This window comes from Neovison vison, chromosome 1, assembly GCF_020171115.1.
Source record: "Neovison vison isolate M4711 chromosome 1, ASM_NN_V1, whole genome shotgun sequence".
In the NCBI taxonomy this organism is placed as follows: Eukaryota; Metazoa; Chordata; class Mammalia; order Carnivora; family Mustelidae; genus Neogale; species Neogale vison.
The window spans coordinates 259,267,030-259,293,535 of NC_058091.1; the positions used below are offsets into that span (position 1 = coordinate 259,267,030).

At 43.8% G+C, this 26,506-nt stretch overlaps 1 protein-coding gene across 17 annotated transcripts in view; it reads right to left on the reverse strand.

Moving 5' to 3' along the window:
* Positions 1-26,506, reverse strand: part of TENM2 (teneurin transmembrane protein 2) — a 1,132,942-nt gene that overhangs the window by 131,786 nt on the left and 974,650 nt on the right. For 14 of the 17 annotated variants that reach the window (XM_044229874.1, XM_044229849.1, XM_044229842.1 and 11 more), the window contains 3 exons: positions 20,273-20,467; positions 14,387-14,587; positions 12,450-12,662 (listed from right to left, as the gene is read on the reverse strand). In XM_044229874.1, the coding sequence (XP_044085809.1) occupies positions 12,450-12,662; positions 14,387-14,587; positions 20,273-20,467 (609 nt within the window). The remainder of the gene's footprint in view (positions 1-12,449; positions 12,663-14,386; positions 14,588-20,272; positions 20,468-26,506) is intronic. The other 3 variants (XM_044229881.1, XM_044229866.1, XM_044229857.1) reach the window with 1 other exon arrangement.

Sequence of the window (26,506 nt, forward strand, 5' to 3'; positions counted from 1 at the left end):
TGATACCCGCGTAACTCTCTTCTTTATGTTTGTAACACCCATGTCCCTCCAACTGGCAGACAGATCCTCAGTTGGCCATTTCCAGATCTCTCTCTGCATTGCTCTTGTTCCCTGTGTTCTCTCTTCTTGCATGCAGGGCATCCAGGTGCCTCAGTGACCTTCTCCTACAGGAGTGGAGCAGGTGGTGGGCCCAGATCCCTGGGATACCATAGGGGCATTAGCATCCTGGCCTCTCTTTGGGGAGTTCGGGTCCCTGGGTATGGTTGTCTGCCACCTCTATCTATCTAGCGTGCCACCACTGCCAACTATGCTGTCCACAAAGATGCACTTGGGCAACTCTGGCAAGGATCTGCAGGTGCTCATGATTTCTAAGCTAACATTTATGGAGCATCAAGGACTGTGTTAAATGCTTCACTGATAAGTGAAGTGCTCCCCAAAGTAGGACATGGGTATTATTATTCCCAGCTTACAGATGGGAAAAGTGGAGGTACTGAAGATACCTAGCTTGCCAAATATCACCCAACTTGCAGTTGCTGGAGGCTGGGTTTGAAACCAGGCCTGTTTGATTCCAAAGCCCATGCACTGAAGCCCTCTGCTGCATACTTCCCCTCTCCAGCCCCACCCTCTGAATGCGCGGTAACTACATGAGGAAAGCACTGAGGATGAGGAAGTTCCTCCAAGGAAGGAAGAGGTTACCATCTACAAGCATAACGCGGGAGATGTTGGGAGTTTGGAGTGGGTGTTGGTGTGTATTATGTGTTTCCAACTGCTTAATTCTGGGTAGACTAGTTTCTGTGCTAGGCTTCTGTACGGTGTGGTAACATTTCCTCTATCAGACCCCCAGAGAACAGGTCTGTAAGTGAATGCACATGCATCTTTCTTGGTCCCATTAAATGGAAATAAAAAGTTAGATTAGTTCATATTCAAAGTGTGGTGAGAAGCAGATAGCAGCATGCTTAAGGGACCCAACTCAACTTGCCTGCATTCCCTGGATTAATAGGAAAAAGCTCGTTTCTCTTACCACCTCTAATATCTTCTTCAATCTCTCTCCTTATTCATGGGAATTGTTATCATCAGTGGCATTTGGGCTTCCTGGGCTCCCATACACCTAATGTGGAGAAACAGTCCCATTGCCTGACTTGAGTTTCATGTCATTAGAGAGAGCAGGTTTCCGTGCAAGAGCGTGGCTGGTGATAGGCAGCTTGCTAACTTGTTGGAATAAAATCAGTTACAAATGCTTCCTCTGTGCCTGTGAGGTGCTTATTTTATAATCTCTGGGAGACCCCACACCCTGGCATTGTTTCTAGACAACTAGACAGGGCTGTCTGGCAATCCCTCTTGAAGTTAAACCATGATTTTAAAAATAAAGAAATGCAATTCACACTTATCAGAGCCCATCACTCTGCTTGGAGCTTTGGACAGATGACCCTTCTGAGCTAAGTTCTAACCAACTTCATTGCTAATTTGACCAGGTGCTGCTGCAGCTAAATTTGGAATCCATGGGCCAGGAGTCTCAGCAATTTAAATCCCTCTGGACAGCAATTCTGTGGGACTTTTTATCTCTGGAATATCAGTTAACCCTTCCTTTCCCTGAACTCTGGCAGGATATAGCTGGATGTCACCCATGATTAGAGTGAGCCGCCTCAAAGAGCCATGATAGAAATTGCTGGAAAACCGGTTCTAAGGGATATGGAAACATTTGCCTCTCCACTCCTTTTGCGACACCATTAGCAGAAGGATGAGAGATCACAGGGGCTCCTTTACTTGTAGTTGAGCTGGCTGAAAATGGAAGCAACCCTTAACCAAAATAAGAAGGAAGAAGGAGAGCTTCTCTAGTTGTGTAGATGACAGGGGTCCTCACTGATCTGTGTAGGAATTTAGAGCCTGGGTGTGTCTGAAGAACATGTGAACATCCCCCACCACTCCTGAGTCTATGGAAGGTATCTGAGTTTGAGGGAAATTGAGGAAACCCAAAGTGAGGAAACCAAATTGCCTGTTCTATAGCCTGATCCTGGGACAAAACCTTGATGGATAAGAGAGGTGCTATAGGCAGAAATAAATAAATAAATAAATAGGCAAGCTTCTTTCTCAAAGGTGTGTGGAAGCAGCTGATAAAGATTCCCAATGTGGGCAAGTGTGGTGGCCTCTCCTTCACTGTGGAAACCCAGCAGGGCTTGAGTTAAGTGGACACTGAGGGTGCTGGTTGGCACACCTCTGGCAGAAGGAGGAATACTGTAGGGCTCCCCTGAAGTGAATTTTGTAAACATCAGGCCTCCATGAGGAAACCAAGCTTGAAGAATCTGAATGGGCTGACCATGAGCATGTGAGACAGCCCTGGAAACTTCTAGGAATGTTCAGGATGCAAATGGGGAGTGAGCTTTGTGGTTGGGATGAGCCATGAAATTTGAGAAGTAATGTCAATGATTCCTTATTTGTGAGACAGATTTTTAGGGCTTGGGGTGATGTGGGTTCTATCAGTCTTGGAATAGAACCTATGAAGGGTAGAGTGTGTCCCCATTCTATTTTATGAATGTCTCATGTAACCTACCTATCTTGTTTTGACAATCATCTCAGTTCATGTGTAAAAGTATAAAAACCACTGCTACATTAATCTCCTCACTTGACACTTATTGGGCAGGAGGAGTCAACCATATCTTGACTGATCTGGGAACAGAAAGAGAGGTATATCACCACGGACCTTAGAATGAGGTCTTTTGTGGGGAATCCCATGGCAAAAGCTATGGGAAAAGATTGAGTAGGCTTCTTAAGGATCTTAATAATAATAACAAAAAACACTGGCTAGTAGCTTTTAATTACTTTGCAGCTGTTGCCTTCTATCACTGAGGACCAAAGAGGCCTCCCCCTTACTGATTACAATGAAAATATGTTTTTAAAAATAAACGCTTTATTTAAAACTAGGGATATTTTTTTAATTAGAGGGAAGATTAACTAAATGCATTTTATCTTGTAATTTAATCCATTCTAATTATCCTGAGAATGGTTATGATGAAATACTTAACTTTCTTCTAGTTGCTATTTTACATGTTTTTTTTCTTTATTACCCACGAAGAGAAAAGCTCAGAGATGGTCAATGATATGGTGGCTTTCTTTAAGTCTGCTTATAATGATGCATTCAACACATGATGAAAAGGATGAGAAGAAAATCAATAAACCCTGACTGTTGTGGGTTTTCAAAATGATGGAACCCTGTTTTCCAAAGGCAATAAAGACAAGACTTTAAAAAAGAGCTTGTGAAATAGAATGCTATGAAAGAAGTGGCTGGTGTAAGATTGAACCCCATTAGGCAGGCAACTTGGGAGGAAATGCAGAATCTGTTCCCTACATGAACATCTGGGATAATCTGTGTGGCTTCTGATAACCCAGGAGATGAGCAAAGGAATTGCAAAAAATCCCCAGATGTTACCCACGGGCATTGCTCCAAGGAGTCATGCAAGGAATGAGGGTAATTGTGCAGTTCATTGGGCTGAGTAGGGACAATCAGTGCAATTCCTGAGTCTCCAAAAGGCATGTGTGACTCAACTGAGTTCAGTTGAGCCTCCTGGGTTATTATTCCTTTTTGTACAGAGCAAGTACAAATATAATGTTGGAGCCTAAAGTCAGAAAACCAGAGACCAGAACAAGGTATTCTAGGAGACACTGACTTGGCAGCATCCTGAATAGAAGAATTGCTAGGTTCCTTCTTAAAGGAAGCAGTGTTACTCCAAACTGCTCTAGAGTATGTCTGGGTCCCTCGTTTGAGAGATGCTGGCTTAAAAGAATTGGAGTTTTATTCTACTCAATAATGACATAATTCCAAACCAATATTTCAAAAGACTTTTCTTTTGAACTATACTTATTATAAAAATGAAACCCAGAATTAAAAACAAATTCTCATAGACCTCTTGGCTTCTCTGGAATATGTCCAAAAAGTTTAGTTGGATAAATTTTGGTTGAAAGTAGCAAACCCCAATTTCACAATACGTTTCCATTAACATGAGGATATTCAGATGTTTGATTCCATGTATAATGGGGCTGTTTGGTAAAAACAAGCAGGTTCCATTCCAGGTGAGAGAGCCAGTTTACATTTCTCTGTAAGAAGCAGCTACCAGTGAGTTATAGAACAAAACTTTGCTTGAGAAATTGGTAGTGGGTAGGGGTTATTTTTTGAAATATGGCTAACGATGGTAGGTTGGAGGCAGTTATATGAAAGGGAGGTTGAAAGAAGCAGAAATGAAATGAACTATTGGGACTTCATCAAGATCAACAGCTTTTGCACAGCAAAGGAAAGCGTCAACAAAACCAAAAGATAACTGATAGACTGGGAGAAGATATTTGCAAAAGACATATCAGATAAAGGGCTAGTATCAAAAACCCATAAAGAACTTACCAAAGTCAACACCCAAAGAACAAATAATTCAATTAAGAAATGGGCAGAAGACACGAACAGACATTTCGGCAAAGACGACATCCAAATAGCCAACAGAAACATGAAAAAGTGCTCAATATCACTTGGCATCAGGGAAATACAAATCAAAACCACAGTGAGATACCACCTCACCCCTCAGAATGGCTAAAACTAACAAGTCAGGAAATGACATATGTTGGCAAGGACGTGGAGAAAGGGGAACCCTCCTACACTGTTGGTGGGAATGCAAGCTAGTGCAGCCACTCTGGAAAACAGCATGGAGGTTCCTCAAAAAGTTGAAAATAGAGCTACCCTATGACCCAGCAATTGCCCTACTGGATATTTACCCTAAGGATACAAATGTAGTGATCCAAAGGGGCATGTGCACCCGAATATTTATAGCAACAGTGTCCACAAAAGCCCAACTATGGAAAGAACCTAGATGTCCATCAACAGATGAATGGATAAAGAAGATGTGGTATATATACACAATGGGATACTATGCAGCCATCAAAAGAAATGAAATCTTGTCATTTGCAACAACGTGGATGGAACTAGAGGGTATTATGCTGAGCGAAATAAGTCAATCAGAGAAAGACAATTATCATATGATCTTTCTGATATGAGGAATTTGAGAGGCAGGGTGGGGGGTCCTGGGGGTTTGGGAGGGAAAAAAATGAAACAAGATGGGATCAGGAGGGAGATAAACCATAAGAAATTCTTAATCTCAGGAAACAAACTGAGGGTTGCTGGTGATGGGGGGTAGGGGTGGGGTGGCTGGGTGATGGACACTGGGGAGGGTATGTGCTATGGTGAGTGCTATGAAATGTGTAAGCCTGATGTACCTGTACCCCTGGGACAAATAATGCATTATGTGTTAATAAAAAACCAAGTTAAAAAAAAAGTAGCAAAAATGTCTCAAAGAGAAATTTATTTTAATGATCTTCTCTTGTTTTTGTCTTACATCGGTAAGAGATGATGGTGGTGGTGATGGGGCAGGGGGATGATGATGATGATGATGATGATGACATCAGCTCACATTTGTTTGACTCTTATGGTAGGCTCTGTGCCCATACTTTACATATAACCTAATGAAGTAGGTCATCTCTTGTTTTCCCATTTGCAGACAAAGAAACTGAGGCACAAAAAGGTGAGGAAACCTGCAAGGATTTGATCTCAGGCAGACTGACATATAAGCCTTATCTTATGTGCTTCGTTATGCTTGCATTGCCCTGAATCCAAGTAAAGTAGATATAGATAGATAAGCCCCTATTTAACACCATTTTTTAAATCAACTAACATAATATAAAGGAATAAGTGGACTCTGATTATTCAGACTATGGAAGGAAGTTTTTCAATGAAGAGGAAAAATTTCCTAGATAAATCAGATAACTGGAGACGAGCAGATGGAGAAACTAACAAAAACTACCGTTGACTATCCTCAACCATTCAAAAAAAAAAGCATCATTTGCTGAGCCAACACTACATTGTATCTAGTCCTTTAATGTAAAGTGTGTATTATGGGATCTTACTTGGAAGTCCTCCCCATTGCCTTACAGGAAAGAGAAAGGTTTGATTGTGCTAGAGTGGCCCGTTCACATAATTCATATAATTTTGCATCCAAGTAATACAATTCAGGAGTTGGACCAGTCCTTAGAGATCATCTCATCCAAGTGTGTTCTAAATTCAGTCGATCATCTATTGCATTTGTGGTATGTGCAATATCTGCACTATTATTTACTTAATATGTTTCTTTAGATTTATTCAGGCCTAATATTGCTACTTACTTTTGCCACATCCCTAAGCAATACCAGTATAATCATGACTTTGATGAGTTACTCATAGTTTTCCCAAACACATATTTTTAAAAACCCTACATAACCATTCAGTAAAATATATTTCCACACCAACAAAAAGCATTTCATGTTTGGGACCACACTGTGGAAAGCAGTTATGTGGTCCAATCCCCTCATTTGCCGCAGGAAGAAAATGGGCTGGTAAGGTGGGTGACTATGCCAAGAGCACCCTGGATGTTTAGGGTAGAGTTAAGCCTAGAACACAGATATCCTTCATTATCCATCAATCTATTCTTCATGACACCACAACATATCAGACAGTGAGTGAAGGGAAAATACCCACCATGAATACCTACAGGGGCTTGGATCTCTAGGGCCCTCTTTGTGTTCCTTTCCTTTTAATGCCAAGTCTTGAGGGCATTTGGGGGGACCTGAGAATCCCAAAACTTGTTCTTAATAAATTGAATGGTTGATTCTTTGTCAAAGCTCAAGTAACAGAGTATTCACTACTTACACTAGGGTAGAGAATTCCTCCCCCTTTTTTTTCAACAGCTCTTATTCTTCTATGTTTTCCTTTGAGTATAGAATATTTTTCATGTTAACCCTCACCCATGGGTTTCTGTCCTGAGAGTTACAAACTACTTTAGCTCTGTGCTCTTGTGAAATCAGTAACACTTCATATTAAGCTATTTATTTAGATGTTGGGTCTGGCCCCAGCACTGTGGGCCACGGCTAGTGTATCAATAGGATCCTCTGAAAAAGTAAGGGTATAGTACAGAAATGCTCCAAGTTACTGTCTCCCCACAGAGCTAAGACAACGAAGCTCCATTCCCTCTTTTCTTCTCCCTCCTTTTTTTTTTTTTTTTTTAAGTAGTCTCCATGCCTAGCATGGAACCCAACATAGGACTTGAACTCAAGACCCTGAGATCAAGACCTAAGCTGAAATTAAGAGTTGGAGGCTTAATGGGTTGAGCCACCCAGGCACCCCAACCCCCTTTTCTTTTTTGATAGGAGCTCCTTACATGGGCACATACTACTAAATCACATAGGAAACAATACAGAAAAAAAAATTCCATTTAAACTACAGAATGGTCAAGCCATTAAGTGAGAGTGATCTTTATGTCTGTCTCTGTGGTCTATTTTCCAACAGATGCTTAAAGCCCTTCTTCAACACCCAAGCCAAGACAGTCAACACTTTGAGTGATGAGAATCTGATTACTTGTAAGGCACGTTTCTCTTTTCATTTTATTTTACTTTTTGGAGTGAGTTGCAAAGGAGTTCCTGTAACTTTTACCTTCTGGTCCTCGTTCTGAGTCTGGGTAGGAAAGTTGGATAGATTGCCTGATCCAGACTCAAAGAGAAGGTCTGGCCATGTGGTGGCTCACATTTTGGCCCAAGTGTGGGGAAAAAAATCAGAAGTGTAACTCCGCTAAAAGTCTGTCCATAATCTCTAACAGTGAAGGACCATCCCTTCCAGTTTTCACTTCAAAAAGAATGGAGCTACTAGTGTAGGTGCTAATAAGAGTCCCCAGAGGAACAGGTTAATTAACCAATCAGAGAATTAGCTGCTCCCACAGGCGTGGTGCTAAGGATGGCTCCGCAGTGGCTAATTTCATCTCAACTTGATCTCATTGTGGAGTCAGGAAAGCTCGAATGTTCAAGGATAAGAGCTACAAGAAAAATGTTTCCATAACTTAGAATGAAGCTGGAATGAGATGCAGAAGCAGCTGTACTCAGTCTGAAGTTGGTTAATTTTGATAGTCACTTTCTTCCCATCGTGTTCCCTGTAGCTCTCAAGCTCTCTCCCTCTTGGACTGTGACCCTGTCTACTTCTGATGACAATCACTTAATCATCATATCAGATTGTCGCAAGGCTGGTTTTACCTTGGGTAAAGATTCATTTTCCTTATTAACATCACAAGAAACTATTTCTTTCCCCAACCAATTAAAGAGGAAAAATAGAAGGGCCCCAGGGTAATAGAGAAAGAAGAAAACTGTTCTGACTTGGGGTACATGGCCGGTCACTCAGCCCCACAGAAATCAAGTCCTAGAAATCAAGTCCTCATGATTCTGAAATGCAACTGGAGGTCAAGACCACAGAGACAAAATAAACAAGTTGTAATCACTATTACCGGCATTGCTCACTACCCCGATATCAAACAGTTCACCAAGGGTGGGCACCTGGTGTTGGTGGATTTATTCTGTGGGTGTGTTTGTTTATGTTATTCAGAGTGGAGGTCTGGACAGCTCACATTCAGGAGACAATAGCAACAATCCTCAGTTAGAATTTAGTTTCCCTCCTCGCATTCTCTGGCAAAATGTTATTTCTCCCTATACCTGGCTCCACTATTCTGCTCCCACAGCACAGGAACAATTACTCGGCAACAGACACTTAGCTGAGTTTACAACAGTTCACCGTGATTTTTGACCTATTCTGTAGCTCCTTAATGCCTTGGGGGTATGGTCTGTGGATCGCCTTCTCAAGTGCAGTCCCCGGCTCAGTAAGGCGTTGGTGGGTGATAGAAATAACAACCCATTTTAGGATTATGTTTAAAGAATAAAACTAATCTAACCACACAATGCACTTTCTGATTTCTTCCTAAGAGTAAACTGCAGCCTATCCAAATAACACGAATACATTCCAAAGATAAACAAGAATTGTGGTTCATCTGGATTCAAAGCATACTCCTTATCTATGAAATTCTGTAAGTTTCAGCCATACCTTATGTTTAACTTGTTGGAACAATGTAATATAAGAATTACTGCTCGGTTGAATCCAGTCTACCAGCTGTTAACTCTAACAGCTAATATTGAAATGTTTTACCTTATATGTAAATCTTTAGCAATACGTACTAAATTTCCAAACATAAAAAAATAATAATTTGGTTGAAAATTCCAGAAATGCATGGATAGATCCTACTCAACCGAGTTTTAGAAGTCTATCCAAACATGGATAGATCCTACTCAATTGAGTTTTAGAAGTCTGTGTTTTTATCCTCATTTCCATGCACCCACCGTGGCCAACCGCCCTCCCCTACCCCCGCATCTGTCTTCTTGCTTCCTTCAGCACAATAAACGCCATCCACTAGTGCTGTCAATTGTTCAGGTGACGATTTGCAATGATCCTAAGAAAACCACCTCTCACCACAACCTTTTGAAAATTGGCTGCAGACAACCCTAGCACCCCAACACGAACCACTCAGGCTCAGCCTCACCCCAAATCTCCTAATGCGATGTTTGCAGACTAGGTGCCATTTCATTCTTATTTATTTTCTATTTTCAAAAATACAGCATTTGAGGCTCTGCTTAGAAAGGACCAAAAAGCCTCTCTTTCCTTTCTGTCGGTATCCCTGAGGAGGAGGACCAATTCTGGGCTTGTAAATTGTGGCATTTACTTAAAGTGAATTGACAGGAGTGTCTCCTCAAAATGAAAGTCTAAAACTGCACACAGCAGCTCCGGGGCCAGAGGTTGAAAAGCAAAAGAAGCAATTATGTGCGTCCAAACATCTCGAGATTCTGAATAGCAAATCTCACCAGCCAAGGTATTGTTTGGTTTTTTTGAGAGTGAGTCCCCGTGAGCGTAACTATGAGGATAGAGCACCTATCCTACACATGAAACCAGGGAGCCTCAATTTCTCAAAAGAAAAGACTTTGGTGATAAATATCTTTATACCTTACATAGTGTGAATGCATACGGTCGCGAGAGATTATAGTTCTGAACCAGAGACTTTCCTGGACCTGAAACTCCCTTCATGTTGGTAGCTTCACCTGATTCGTGAATTTGCACACTCCCTCTGTCTCCCGAGAGCTCACACGTGTTAGCGCATGCACGTGTGAAACTCAAACCAGGCACTTCAAGTCGCAGAAACACCTCCCCCCAGTTCATCTCACCCACAGGGCTGCTAGCAGGAAGCATCTCCTAGGTTCTCGTGCTGACCATATCCTCACCATCTCCTACCCAGACTAGAGGGGCCATCATCCCATTTCACCTTCAAAGGCTCCAGAGACAGGAGCACTCCATTATTGTTTTCTCCTCTCTCCCCCACTGGACCTTGTTGTTTCCTCTGACAACGTTCAAACCACAGCTGGGGCAGGGCCGGGTGCTGTTCCTAAAGTGAGTGTGGACCAGCTGCCTTCTTCTCTTCTTTTTCCAACAAGATCTGTGCAACTCTCTAAATCAGGGGAGGGCTGATTACTCCCGTAAAGGGCCAGGTAACCCGGGGCTCTGAGGACCGTACGGTCTCTGTGGCAGGGACGTAGCACTACGATGGAACGTGCAGGCTGACAACATTTCAGTGAATGGGAGGGGCTGTCCTCAAAAAGCACTTGATCTAATGGACACTGAAATTTGAATTCAAGTATCATGTGTCGGAAAACACCCCTTGCAACTTTTTTCAACACTTGGTCAGTGTAAAGACAGTCCTTAGCTTGTCAGCCATAGAAAAACAGTCAGCAGGTCAGCTCTGGCCCCCTCCGCTGTGGTTTTCCAAACTGTCCCAGTCTGTCTGGGCTGTGCTCTTGCGAGCCATTGCCAGAGTGAGAATGAGCTGTAAGTGGGGGAGGGCCAGCGGGCTTGACTGTGGGGGCAGCAAAACTTCGCTGTGTGTGGGAAGGGAGCGCAGAGGGGAGAGGCTGGCTGTGAAGAAAGTAGGATTTTCTACCTAAAGGTTATTGGTTGGCAAGAGCTCTTATTTGAGGGCGGTGTGAGGACTGAGACCATGGAGGTATGGGGTTGGGGAAAAGTCTTTAAATCACGCCGGGCATGCAAAAAGGCCCATCAACAGGAACGCCCCTCAAGAGTGGGAGCTGCTGGTCTGAACTGTGAACTGGCTCGGTAGGGGGCTGTGCGCACCCTCCCTTGAGAGTTTTCTGAATTATCCCCCAGACTCTGCAGGGAACAGAAGATGAAAGCAGCCGCAGGGGAGCAGGATCTGGAGCATCATTGAGAGATTGCAAAAACAATTCACTGCCAACAGACTGTCCCGCCAGGGTCCCAGTGCTATGGTCATGGCCTAGATCGGCATGCTGCCCCTCAGATGCCCAATTAGATGGAACCAGGGTAAATCTGATGCAGAGTATGCTTGGTCTCTGCTTCACCACTCAAATGAACAGCATGGGAAATTGAGTCTGACCTCGTGAGTCAGCCCTGGACGAGTCCTAACACCGCCTCTCCCTCCGGGTAGCCAATCTGTCGACCGGGGCCTTAGGGCTAGGACAGAGGGGAGGGATGCAACGTGATGGCTAGCTTCAAAGGTAACTGTAAGGGGACAAGTCAGTAGTTTGCTTGGAAACGTCTTTGAGGATTTTCTTGCAAGTGAGCGGATTAGCCAGCTCCACAGTGAACTCAAAGCAGCATAAGCAAAAATCACAGGTAAGAAAATGATACTCAAGTGGACAACTTTGTCACTCTGACTGTCTGAGGGATGTGGAAAACCAAACAGCTGTTGGCTCCCATCCTCAAAGGGATAACTGGATACATTCAATCCAGTTTCATCCTACCCTGAACCACAATATTGACCAAGAGCCATCAAAACCAAAACGGAAGACACCTAGAAACGATTACTCCTCAAGAGATAAAACAACCTTAAAAAAACAAACAACAAAACAAAACAAAACAAAAAAAACCCTCAGTTGAGGAACTTATGTAGAAAGGTGACTGAGTGAGAATGACATGGGGCCAGGGGAGACGCTGAATGATGGTAGTGGTGATGGGGAGGATCAGGGCCCAAGCAGGATGCCTTGTCTTGGGACAGCAAGACGGTGCACAAACCTCTTCCAGGAGTCCCTGGCTACCCTGGAAACTTGGGAGTCCTGCCTTACAAGTCACCTGGTCAAAAACAAGTGAGTTCAATTGTTGCCAGCAAGCAGGGATCCAGTGATCCAGCCGGCGGGGAGAGTATTCAAAAAGTGGAGACTTGCAGACTACCATCATGGCTGGTGGGGGTGGGGGGTTTGCTTGAAACCTTCAGGTCCTGACAATTTCCCATGCATGTGCATTTTCCCCTCCCCAAATCAGTCATTTGAATGGATTTTATCTGGTTTTGTTCCTTGCCTCCCAATCTAGAATTCTGGAAAGAAGGGAAAGCATTTTCTAGTTGGGGACTTTGCTTTTCCCTTCCCTAGCCCCCTGAAGATTTGGAGGGGCAGCAGGAATGTTGTAGAGCACTCGTGTCCCTGAAGGAACAGCCAGTTGCAATGCACGACCATCACTATAGATCTACGATTTATGAAAATAAAGCAATATGTGCCTGTTTCGGTGCCTGCCGTTTGCCTACCAATGGTGCAGTGTTCACCATTCCAGCCCTCTCGGCATTCACATTTGCCATCTTTACAGGTCCCGTGCTCAATGCAGCGGGGGTGGCACACGCGCTGGTCACAAGCTGCGCCTGTCCAGCCCTCTTCACAGCGGCAGACTCCCCCGATGCAGACGCCGTGAGTGCCACAGTCTACTGAGCACACTTCTGGAAGAAAAACAATGATTACAGCTCAACACCACAGCTGGCAAAACCCTCCACTGGAGGCCAGACCACACACATGGCCTGGGTCCCTGGAGCAGGCCCCAAGGCCCAGCAGGTGTGTCTCCTGGGGAGGCCTGTCCCTCCACTGGGCTGGGTACGAACCGTTATGTAGTTTCTAGAGCAGCGGTTTTCACAGTGGGGTCCCTCGACCAGCAGCATCGCTGTCACCTGGGGACTTGGTAGTCAATGCCAATTCTTGTGCCTTGCTCAGATCTCCGGAATAAGACGTTGTGGGAGTGGGGCTCAGAAATTGGTTTTCTCAAGTCCTCCAGGTGGTTTTTGATGTGCACTCGAGGGAAAGAACCACTGTGCTAGATCTTGAGGTCACCCCAGGTGGAGGTCAGACCCCGGCCATCCAGTTTGGCAAAGCTGTGCGGGAGGTGCCAACTGAGAACATGTATGTGCATCCTGACTCCCTGGCCAGCTATGATTTTTACCCTGTCGAGAGCCTGGACTGAACAAAGACCACTCAGGAACCCTGCAGCTCCATCCCCACAATGATGGCAAACCCACCCGTCAGCCCCCTTGGCACCTTGTGGCAATAATGTCTGCTCGGATTGTGCTGCATTTACACAGCCTCTTTCTCAAAGGAGCTCAAAGTCTTTTGTGCTTGGGGAGAAGACAGACAGACAGATATACACTCTCTGGCGTTCCAGACCTCTCACTCGAGGACAAGCACATGCCAGACATTCATCCTTACGACAGACTGCTGAGGGAGGCATGGCTCATCGTGCCAGGGGAAGGAAAACTCAATCAGGAGGGGCAGTGACTCACTCCAAGTCACACAGCGTATCGGCAGCACGGTTGGGCCTTGGATCTAGGGGTCCTCCTCCCCCATCCTCTGCAGAGCTTGGCCTGGACCACCAGCATCAGCGTTGAAGCCAGAGGCAAGTGGGCTGAGAAGCCGTCTCAAAATAGCCCATTTTAACTGACTCTTTTTTTTTCCTTTTGGAATGAAATATTCATTTCTTTTCCATTGTAGGCAAAGCCTCACATATATTCCCTTCCTGATTGCCATGGCAATCTGACAGCTGTCTCACTACCCAGAGGAAGGGGGCGGAATGATGATCACTTGCTTGGATAGGCACTTGTCACTGTGAACAGAACCATTCTCGGGTAGGTTGGGACTGGCGTGAACTGTTGAACCGTTCCACTTTAGGGTCACTCGGGAGGTAAGACGCATACTCTTAATTTTAGGAAAATAAAGTGTACAGCGCAACTTCATTATTTTCCTGTCACTGGAGTATTGCAGTGCTCTGTAACGTGTTCCCACGGCACCCCGAGGGAGCCTCTTTTCTGTTTTATAGGACGTTCCATTCAGTTTGTCTGGGACTGAATTGTTCTGTTTTGTTTTCTGGTACCTTGAGGGAGTGTACATAAGAAAACCTATAATGCAAATGGAAGCATCCCTCCCGGGCCCCTCGTCCATTTGTAGTGATGGAACAAACAAGGCATGAGGACCTGTGGTGTTTTTGTTTGTTTGTTTGTTTCCAAGGATCACAGATTCAATGACTGAGGAAGAGAGAGTAAGAAAGGCACTATGCAATTACCCTACATTCCTTCATCCCACGCTAAGTGTGAAGAGTAGATTCCTTTCCATTTGGGCTCACGGAAGGAGCACAGGGCATGAGTGTTGGGAAAAGTAAGGAGGAAACCTCTTGTCTTACCCACAGAGCAGTCGGGACCCATCCAGTTGGGATCACAGCTGCAGAGGCCTGTGTCAGGGACGTAAGTGCCGTGCCCACTGCACTGGTCTGGGCATTGGACCCTTGCCAGCTCACAGTTTAGACCACCCCAGCCAGGGCTGCAGAGGCATTCTCCATTTATGCAGACCCCATGGCTGGAGCAGGTGGGATCCAAGCAATCAACTGAAAGAAAGAGCCAAAAACAAAACAAAGAGGAAGAATATTGATCACTCATGGGGAATGGGCCACGAGATGCCAGCTTGCTGCTGAAGAAATGCATAATTCACTAACTCCTATCCCCTGGCAAGCAAACGGAGCAGCCCAAGTAATACTTACGCGGTCTTTTGAAGAACAACCTATAAAAAATTCAAGACTTTTTTTATTTGCCAAAACACCGAATCTCAAACTCGTAGGGGAGGTAAGAGAAAGAGGGGCTTTCTCAAACAGACTTAGGAGCAATCAGATATAGAGGTGTGCCATTCAATGCTGAGAACCTTGTACTTACAAAAGTTAGTACCTTCATTAAATCATATCAGAGCTTCTGAGCCTGGGACATGAATACTTGTGATATCTCTACATGTATCCCCAAGCCCAATTATCCCTCACTATCAGAGAGGAAAAGAAGGCTCATTCTAACTCCACTAATGCTTGTCTTCAGAAGGTAACAAAGGATTACAAAGAAAACCAGTGAAACTCATAAATGAGTCACTTTCCTAATTAAATGTCACTTAGGCTAAGTCTAAAATTAGGTTTCATTTTCCGAACACATCTACTGCAGGCATTAGCAAAAGAGCAGGATAGAAGAGGTGAAGTGTGGAAATGATCCCAAAGAGTTAAGGGTCCCACACAAAATCAGGAGTGGCCTGAATGGGTGAGTCTCTGGCTATGGTGCTGACACCCTCTCAGACTGTGTCAGTCAGATGAGTTAATTCTGGTCACTGCCATTCTTGGCAGTTTCATGCTCAGGTTGTTTGGACATCTTAATACTCAGAGTGGATATGCATCCAGTAGGTAATAGGAAGAGTCTCACTGTGGAATCAACTCAGAATGAGGAGAGTTGTGAGTGGCAAAGGTCAATTCTCAAAGACAGGACTTTTTGCATGGGAATGTGACCCCAAACTTTGGACATCCATCCAGGCTCAGAGATGGGCAAAGAGGGCTTGGTAGAGGAGGACTGACTTCCTCGGGTGTGACCAGCAAATGATGCAGTGGCGTTTGGAGAAGAAGGCACTGCACACTGTGGGATCTGAATGACCAACAGTGGTCCTGCAGACGGCTCAGATATGTCTTGTGTAGCAGAGAAATAGGCAGGTCTCACCACCTTATTTAACTAAGACACACATTTTCCTTATTTTAACAGCTTGGAAATCAGGCCTCCTGGCCTAGAGTAAAGCATTTGCTTCTGCCATCATCTGGGGGCACAGCCAGCTTAAGACCACTTTAAATTCCTTTCTTGAGGTTTCTTGGACCACACTGCTGGTGTAATTGAGTCCCTCACATGCATGTGTACCATCTTGTAGTTCCAATCCTCAGAGATTTTGATTTCTCTCCCTGCCCAATGCCAAGATTGAAACATGCAAGATTTTTGGCGTCTATATAGTTCACCATGACACCGAGATGGCAACCCTTTGGGGTCCCAGCTTTTTGTAGCATAGTCTCAATTTTTTTTTCTTCTTATGGCATACAAAGTAATGATAGGTTTTAAAATTGATGATACTTTGGCTCTAAACAGGACATTATTCAGAATTACCCATGCCACAAACTATTTCATTCCAGGGAACATCAAACTCAGGAATTTGGATTTCTTAAAAATCACAGTATTCCATGAAGTTTCCAAAAAGCACTGTGCTCTTGAGGCAACAATAAGAATTTTTAGCGTAAAGAGATGTTTCTGAGCTGATCTATTCGAATCTTCTCAAGAAGATATTATTTACGAAAACCAGCTCAAGACTATTTGAGCCTTGGGGAAACAGAAGCTGCCACTGATATAACAGAAATTAAAAAAAAAAAAAAACTCTCAGAAAGGGGAATTTCAGTGATTTATTATTAGTTGGAGATGTTTAGGATAATGCTAGTTGCTCTGGTTGAAATCATTTTAAGGTTATATTCATTGTCTTGGGGACTATAACTTCTGATGATATGAACCCTTTTTGATACCTTCAGATTTGCTCAGGATGGTGGAGGGCATCTGGAGGTAAATGAATCGAAAGTTTCAGACACATAGAAGACATGTACAAAGAGGCTGTGCAATGCTTTGGTGTCTTTCTCATGCTCAGCAGGGGTAAAAAATATAGTAGGTGTTCAATACACAGTTGACACAACAACGAATGGCAGACTTTGCTAGAAGCCATTGTCATTAGTGAGACAAACATCCAGGAAGAACTGACATGAAAGAAATGGTGCTAACAACTTCTTGCTTTTGGGGAGGAATGCTATGTAATTTGGGATCTGTGCAATATGAACTAATTCATTCAGAATGAATCTTGTCCATATTCTTCTAATAAGAGAAAATCCCAAGGTTGTAGTTTTTTCTCTGTCCCTTTTTCTAATACAGCAAAATCAAAATAGACACAAAGGAATCCCAGGTGCTATGTGTCCCCAAACTTACTCTCCACCGTAATTAGCTATTTAAAATGTTTGGTGAGGTACCAACAGTTAGGAGCTTTCAAAAAAATACATCATAATCTTTTTCTTAAAAGGATGACATAAAAAGCAATATACCCTGCATCCCCCAAAAAAGAAAAAAGAAAATGTCACTTTTCTTCTAGATAAATTAGCTTTCTCTTCTCTATTTTAAATTATAATATGAAGAAAGGAGGAAAATCCACTGGGATTTATTAGCCCAGGAGTGGAATGTCATCCAAAGAATCATTTATTGTATCTAGAAATATGAGCTAACCCTTTCAGTCATACCAGTAAATATGTTACAGCAGCTGATGGAATAACTAAATCCAGACTTTAAGAAGAGCAGTTTCACGATGAATTTTAAATTTGCTTCCAATTTCATAAGATGGTCTTGTGGCCACGTCCTTAGAGTTTTTAGCAGGCAGGAGGGACTATGGCATTTTACGAAGCTTTATAAATAGAAACAGTGTTATACTTAAAAGGGGGACAGTGGCCTTTACCAGCTAAGTACCGTGTGCCTTACAACACCAGCCCCCTGGCAGCTGAAATCATTAGAACTCATTTAGTCTTGGGCCCTCTGTAGGTTTGACAAAAAAGGGTTGTGAATGCAATTTCTATCCCTAAGGATAAAAAAAGAGGTCAAGGAGTTTTACAAACAATATGTACTATAAACCCCCGAAGAACCATGAATTACATTTATGAAGTTAAATGTCATTGAAAAATGACTCAACCATGAAACTGACATGAAAACATGGCTGACTTAAACTAATATGTCAATTCCTCGCTCATCACCTTCCCACTCCCCCAGACATCATTGCATGAAACCTCAGGAAACCGTCCTTTTATTTTCTTGTGCAAATTTGTTAATAGTACAACAACGTTTATGCAGCGAAAATGGAGCATGGCAACTATTGATTTCGTTGCCGTGGCCATTGCAGGTAAATTGTTTGAACGTATGACTATGATGAATATCAGAAATAAAAAAGCTAAATGGAAGAAAAAAGTGCTGATCCAGACTTTCTGATTTCATTTCCTATTTTGAAAACAGCATATGAATCACCTTGGTTCATTCTTTTTGGGTAGCAGAAATCAATAGAGGAGATTTCATCCTTTCATAATGGTCCACGTGGCTTCCTTGTATTGCTGGATGGTTAATTCATTCGGAACATTTAAATACGATGGGTTGGGAGAGGAAGAAAGTTGAGAAGTCACTTGAAATTCTACTCATACAGATATGCGCAATCTTTACTGGAGGGAAAAAATTCTAAGACGGGCAATGTCATTGCTCTATCATTTCCTTCTCGCCAAATGATGTATGCAAAAGGTCGCTTTAACCTTTCTTGTCATATTATTGGCCTCTCCCATGTTTTCAGCAAATGCGGCTTTGCCTTCTGCAATCCATTTATCTTTGAGAACTTCAACCTTTCAAGCAGGGTTATTAAATCAGTCCTTCTTCCATCCAAACTCCCAATTTGGTTTTATGATGCAGATGGAGGGAGGCTACCTTTTATAACAGAGGAACAAATATATAAAGTGTTGAGCCAATGAAGATCTGGAGGTCAGACTTCTGGGTCCCATTAAGGGCATTACCACTGATGTATTGGAAAAATCTTAGAAGAATAATGTCATGGAAGTGGACTCTCTTTTAGCCAGAGTTCTATAAACTATGAAATGGGAGATTTCAGAAGGGGAGCTTCAGTATGTTACTAAGGGTGAGTTACTGTCATTACTTTGTGGTAAAGGCAGTAATGATTGGTTAGGTTTTACAGAACACTGGAGATCCATAACTTAATGGGATGGGAGATCAGATCTGCTCACACCTGAGAACCTCAGAGCGCCTGAGGTCCCTTCTTATCAGCTTGGCACTGAGAAGCTGAGAGAGAACACGGGATATGGCGCCTAACAGTCTTTTCTTGGGGGGCATGCTGGGTGGTTCTCTCAAGCTGTTTCTCATGGGGTAGGCTGTGGGCTTCACTTTTTTCCTCAGTTTGTTGGGAGAGTTGACACTTCTTTTTCCACTGGGAGGAAAAAAGGCTGTTTGAGTTGTATGGGGATGTTTGCCTGGATGACAGACGTAGAGGATAAGTGGCTAAGCTGATGAACACAACTGAGTCAATTCAAAGGTTGGGGAGTGGACGAGGGATGGACCACACCTAGGCTCATGCCTTCCTACCAACTCTGCTTGATATTTTATATAAAGAGAAACAACAGATGGACAGCCAGAGACCATACTCGGGAGGTGCAAATATAGAGGGGGAAGGCTGGCAGGCAGTTTGGCGGGGTTCCCTTGCCTTATAGATCCCAACACCTTGGTACCAAATAGCTTTTCTGAAAGCACTAACCAGAGTGACTCAGACTCGTGGAAGCTGGCTACGGATCACATCGGGAGAGGAGTGTTCTCTGTCTGATCACCAACTCGCATCTCTGATCACGTTTTTTCAGACTAGATTCAGCTGACTACACCCCTAACTTTTCCCCATGGGTTTCAGAGGCCACCACAATGCATGCTAAAGTGAGCTCTTCAGAATTCTCCTACTCTCTCACTACTGTGCTACCCCCCCACCCTCCTCTAATTCTGTGTGATTTAGGTACCAGGATAATGTGACCTACATCGTGTCTAAATGACATGGGTGCCTTATATCGTCTTTCAAGCCTGACTGTTTCCTATTGATATTAATTTTTGCTAAAATGTATGCAGACATGTGTAGGTACTAGATTACCAGGGAGAGTTTCAGGGGGGAAAAAAAAGCAACAACAAAAACAGCTATAGGGAAGACAGGAGATTAAGGATTCTTGGGTGGTTTTTTGTTGTTGCTGGTTTTGTTTTCTGGATAGCTTTAGTAATTCCCAAATCAGAGGATTTTAAAGAAAGCAAAGCAAAGAGGAAGGAAGATAAGAGACTGTGAGAGAAAGAAAAAAAGGAAAAGAAGGAGCAGGAAGGGAGGAGGAGTTACAGGGAAAGAGCTGCAAGACAAAGGCAGAGAAAGCAGTTTAAAGAGGAAAAGTAGCTAATTAACATAAAGAATGGTAAAACAAAGCATTCCTCCCAGAACCACTCCGCAGGCTGTGTTTTCTTCAATCTTAGAAGTCTACAAAAGCCAAGGCATTTGAAGTTCTCTGTGCAAAATGTTTAAGTTTTCCTCTGCAAAATGCGGAGCCTTGGACTGGGCTCATTAGCAAAAGTCTGAGTCTACAGACGCCTCCCTCCTCTGCTGCTGCCCAGGCTGGCCCTGCAGCGCTTACCTTCCTCACAGTGCTCGCCTTTGTATCCAGCGGAGCACACACAGTTCCCTTCGATGCAGGAGCCATGGCCCCCGCAGGAAGGATCGATGCACTGATTCATGGGCACGTCACACTCCGCGCCTTTCCAGCCGCTGTAGCACTGGCACGTCCCTTTAGAATATTGTCCATTCCCACTGCACAGGACAGGGCAGGCAGCTGCAAAAGCCAGAGACAGAGCACCAGGTCACAGGGGGCAGTGCCTGCAGGGTTCTGTCCATCTAAGGGGGGTGGAGCCCACCTGGAATTTCAGCTTTGCTTGCAGCGTCCTAGCCTGGGGACCCTGGTGGTGGAGGGGCAGAGCCGACCCTAGAGAAACAGTAACCATCACAAGGACTACCACAAAAATGCTACTAATAATAGCAGCTACCACCACTGCCATTCTTGTTATGCTCCAGGCACAGCTTCAAATGTGCAATTTATTACTTAACCGTCATAAGTATTCGATGATCCTGATGGGATCCTGATGCCCATTTTACACATGACGTACAGACCAGTCAGGTGTAGGTAGGTGGCCAAAGTCACAAAGCTCAGAAGACGGGGAGCCCCCTTGGAAAGCAGGTTGGCCCAACTCTCAGCTCTGTCCTTGATAAAGCTATGTGGACACAAGTGTTATTTTTAGTGGTGCAGGGGATCAGAACCCATTTTGCTGAGTATTTTATCCTCTGGTTAGTCAGCTCCTAATCTTGCCAAGTTGATGTCCATTAAAAAGGAAGGGGGATTAATCTCTTTATGCCTCAGTTTTCTTATCTAGACCACAAAGGGATGACTCTGCCTACCTCAAAGCACAACATGTGTAATAAAGGATAGGCTAAAAGTGCCTGGACTAATAAAAAAAGCAAGAAGGGGAGAGCAGGCAGGAGACAGGCAACCTCCGGTTGTTCCTGTCTCAGCTGGGACTCTCCCGCATCCATTGATAGGAAGAAGGCTGAGAATTGGTGAAGACTGTCCAGTACGAAATTACCAATGGTTCTTACCAGTTTTGCCTCAGTTGTGCCAATTCACCCCTTTCAGAGATCAAGAATGGGATTTTAGTGGTCACCTTCAGGCTTTGGACTTGACGTTTCAGAATCAGTTTGTAAAGAACCTAAATTTCCCACTGGGTCTCTCATTTGCGGCTAAAAGCAGGATGCAACTCCCTGCTATGGCACTGGCCCTCAGGGCCTTCAGGGATGGCCAACAGGATGTGTCAGTGACTCCCGGTCCTCCCGGGATTGGGAATGCACATGTACGTGGATGCGTCCAGCCCACACCATGTCCTGGTCCTGTGAAGCGGTGGCACCTCTAATCAAATCACTCTGCAGTCTGTTGTGCCCCCCTGGCTCATCAGTCATCCCCTCTTGTCAGGTTTCTGTCCTGTTTTTATAATAATTGACTTTCCTTCTGTGAGTGTCTAATTTCCCAGAGCTCTAGGAAACTCCTTGAGGACAGGACCATGTTCATCACTGTTGATTTCCTTTCAGCTCGGCATTCATCAATGTTGACATAAGTAAATATTTCTCCCATGTTCCTGATATTTAGAGATCCTCAAACAGGTTATGGGTAAGTGCTAAATGGGCATTTATGGAAGATGTGGGGAAAAAAAAACTCAGCTGCTGGAGGAGACCTCATGTTGCACACATGGTACCTTTTTCTAGGGGAAGTGCATGTTTTAACTTAATTATAAACTGACCTGACCTGAAACAAAAACATCTTAGCAGCTGACGTATGATTGAGAGATATCCTCTCTGAAAACATTTTAGAACACAAAAGTTGTGAAAATTATTTAGGGTATAATTCTCAGTAGAATTCTTACCCTTCTTCTACCCTCTATTACCAGAGGACAATAATGAGTTCAAAAGGGAGAACATCAAAGCCACATATTGAATTTTGGCTAGACTGTCCTTGAGAGAGTAGGGCACATGCTTTCTACCCCCAGGATACTTAATCAGAGATCTGGATAGAGTGGTTACCCATACTGATGGTCTAGGAGAGGGTAGAAGAAAACATTGAACCCAGGGTGCCCAAGATTCAGGTTAGGGACTGTGCAAATATGAACAATGAGAAAAATATGAGCTTTTGCAAAGTTTTGAGAGGGCTTGAAAGACAAAGCAAAATTTTTTGATGTCAGTTCCTCACGAAACTCTATGCTAGGAATGGCAAATACATGCACACGAACTACTATTCTCCCTTCCTGCACCTCTGCAGACATCGTCGAGTGATCACAATCATGGCTTCTCGTCACCCAGAGCCTAGACAGAGCCTCAAAACCTCAATGACCAAGGCTGAGACCTGCAAGAAGGCAGAGTTGGCATTCAAGAGGAAACCCACTTTCCATTTCTAATTTAGGCAACATTACAGATATTTCTTCTCCTGGGAAGACTAGAGTTGGCATCATTTCTTACCCCACTTGTACTCTCGCCCACTGAAATGGGAAACTAGTGAAGAGGGCAGCCATACATGCAGTGGAATGAGCTTCCAAGGGCTGTTTCTGGCTGGAGGATTCTATACTGGACAAGCTGCCATGAACAGCAGAGAAAGTTACATCAAATCACCACCACTGGACTCCCACTGCACCTCCTCTCCTCTCAAAGAGTAGAAGAGGGAAGAAAGTAGGAGCAAATAAGTACTGTCATTATTAATTATAAAGTACAGCTATAATATTTTATTTATCCGTATTGAAACTGTTTTTCTTCTGCATAAACTCCATGTGATGGAAAAAAAAAAGGGATTGTCTGGAAGGTAAGAATGGATTTTATTTAAACCAGGTGCCTGGGAAATCAAATTTAAAATGTGACCTACTTAAATTACTCAGGGGAAAAATGGAGAATAGTGAGGTCAAAGAATTCTCCACATTCTAAATGCAGCCTTCTTTCAATATGTTTGCTGCGTGCTCACCAGGAGTGTGGTAAAAAATGCAAAACTCTGTGCTGTTCTCTGGAAAGCAGGCCACTGGATGGGCTTGGCTGATGTCACATAAAAAAGCAGAAGCAGCTTGAAGAGGAATGAATTTCTCCTGTAATCCATTTGCCACTGGGACAGAGTGCAAAAGCCAGAGGTGAGCCTTCTAGTGATCACTGGGCTGACCCACACGGAGAGCAGGAGTAACTGATTCATTCTCAGACGTAACTCAACCCAGAGCCTCACAGTATGCAAGGCTCAGGCTGATCCTCATTTGAGAGGCTGAATGTGAAGTGCAGACCTCTCATATTCATAACTCTTCTTGTATTTTTACTATTACTAAATCTACATGATTTTTTCTGACAGGTTATAGGACAAATAACTCCTGACTCCACACACCTGCCCAAAGGTGATATAGAACAGAATTGGAAAGAGTAAGGATTTTGGTGGCAGAAAGAGCTAGGTTTAAAAGCTGATCTGTCACTTACCAGCTCTGGGATTTTGGCCAGATTATTGCATTTCTCTGAGACCCAAGTTTACCTTCAGAATACTGTCTTTCAGAGTTGATGGGAGCATTAAGTGCAATTACGTGTGTAAGGACTCAAAGCAGTAGCTGACACATAGTTTATAATGAACAGATGTTCCCTCTGGAAATTCCAAACTAAGTCCCCAAATTGATTGCAAGGGTTAATAAAATTAAAAATGCAGTATGTCTCAGATGTACACATGCATGTGCACACACGTGTGCATGCTCTTTCTCTCTATCTCTCTCTCACACTCACACACACACACACACACACACACATAGAATTACCACACCACCTCCAGCACAAGATTATAAAATAACACTAATGGAAAGAACTCATCTTCTTCTTCCCCCAATTTTCTCTGGTTGTGGGTGGGAGGGGGTTCTGGAATCACATGTAGAGTGTTTTATGTCTTTGCTTCTCTCTCCTCTTCCTAAGGCTTATAGGTGCAGAACTCTGTGCATTCATGCTACTATTTAAAATTAATTAAAATGTTTGTACCAAGTGACTATTCTTGTTTTATTAAATCTAGTAGATGGAAACTAGATTCATGCAGAAGAAAAATAAATGACCACTACCACTAATGACTGACAAGTTAATAGGCTGATGACAGAGAGGGAGAGAGAGAGAATTTATTCACCTAAATTGTGTAAAATTCATTTATGATCAAGCTGGAGCTTTTTTTTTTTTTTTGCTCCCAAAGTTTTCTGTAAGGGATGAAATGAATGATCAGTGTTACTTACTAAGTGGAAAGTTACAGGACAAGCCACCCATGTCTGCTGTTTTAAGTAAAACAAGTCCCATCTATCTGGAGTTTGCAGTAGAGGAAATACCTGGAGAAGATGTAGAGATGTTGAAAAGGCTGAATCATAAGGCAAGTGAAAATATCTGCATCTTGCCAAGTTATTTATAGGCTGGGCTAGATGTACAGAGGCAGTGTCAAATATTGTGCCTTTTAAAAAAATTATTTGAAATTTGACTGAAAGCTTCTGTGGAAAAGAGACGAGAATACTTGAACCTAGTAATCTGGGTAAATTGTCAAAATCACACTAACAATTGGTGGCCTTACTTCCAAGTTATTCAATAAATATTTATGAATAACCTAGTATGTGCTAGTAGCTGTGTTAGGTGGTAGGAAAGAAAGTGATGTAGAAATAAAAATGCCTTAATTCTCCTGAAGCAATTGAGGTTGTAATATTTGGGCTACAAAGGCAAAGCAAGCAAAGTTCAGTGTCTTTAACAACAAAATTGGTGCCCCGTTGTCATTCCTGATTGTGGAATTAGCTTGGTTGCCAAGCATAATGTGTTAGGAAAGATAGGTTTCACTTCCTGCTAGGTCCCTGCAAATGGCAATCATTTGGTAGGCAACAAAGCTTAACATCTACTGGACAGTGTATTCAAAAATAAATTCCAGAGTGATGTCACCAAGATGGTGGCACTTCCCTGACTTTGTTCTCTTTATAAGAAGAATAACTAACCACAATTCATGAATAAGATAGCAGTGAGAGAATCTGAGAACAAGGGGGGTAAGGCTGAAGATTCTCCTGCTGCTCAGAGACAGACAACAGTACAACCTGACATGAGTGGCTTCCTTCGACTGCAGTGCCTCCCCCATGTCGTGGCAGCACCACGTGGAGACATCTCCCTGAGCCTTCAGGGAAAAAAGAATCCTGGAAGTACAACCAGCCCCAACCCCCACCATTGTGAGTGGTTATGTGGGAATCCCCTAGTCTGATCTCAAGGGAATCACAGGGGATTGCAGGGGAATCCAACCACTGGGGACTGCAGGAGTATTCCAACCACTGGGAATCTGACTGCCAGGGAGAATGGGGAGGGGCTTGCCCCAACTAGCTCATGGATCCTGACAGACCAAGTTCATACCTAAACAGCCCAAAGGGTATCCCAACCAACAGTTTTGCTCATCTGCAGAACAAAGGTGGGGGTGTACTCTGACCACAGGACTTGGTGGGATGCAGACCTGGCTAATATGGATCTTTAAATGAGGATTTTGTGGGCTCTAGAACCTAGTTTGCCCATATCCAAGCAAGGATCTGAATCACAGCCCTACCCACGGTGGAGAGGGTCTTCCAGCGCCATCTAACCAGAAGGGCTCGTGACAACTCCTGGAAGCAGTGTAGCCCAGTGGTGCTTGAGTTAAAAGGCAGAGAGGAAGAGGTGATTGCCCCTGAAGCAAAGCTAGTACCCGGCATGGAGGGTTTCTGTGCTATGCACAGGTAGAGGAATTAATTCATGGTGAAGGCTGAAGGCAGCTCTCAGGCCCTTCCAGCTAGAGAGACTGTTTGGAAATCAAGAGTAGCCTGGAGCAGTCCTTCCCCCTCCCACCCAGGCCAGGGGGCTGAGAGATAGCCCCACACACTGTGGAGTGTGACCTTTGGCCCTACATATTAGGACTGTCAAAAAACCATGAAAACTGCTTGGTCCGGTGGTGCTAGAGCTGAGAATAAGGGCAGGCAGAGCCAACAGTTTGCAGAGCAAAGCCAGTAGACCTGTTTGGCCCTGGAGCTTGGAGTACAAGTCAGTGTGCGTTAAGACAACAAAAGAGTTTTACTGGTTTTAGAGCAGCTTCCCCCACAGTGCCCTGGCAGGGAATCTAATTTGTAGCCCTGCTCATTGCTGAGTACAGCCTTCAGCCAGTCTGACCAAGGAACCTGACCAGAGCACATGGGGAAGCTACATAGCCCATTCAACAACCCTACATACAGTGGCATTTAAAAAGAGAGCAGAGCCTGTGGTTTCCTTTGTCTGGAAAGCAAAATGAGTAGCTTCATAT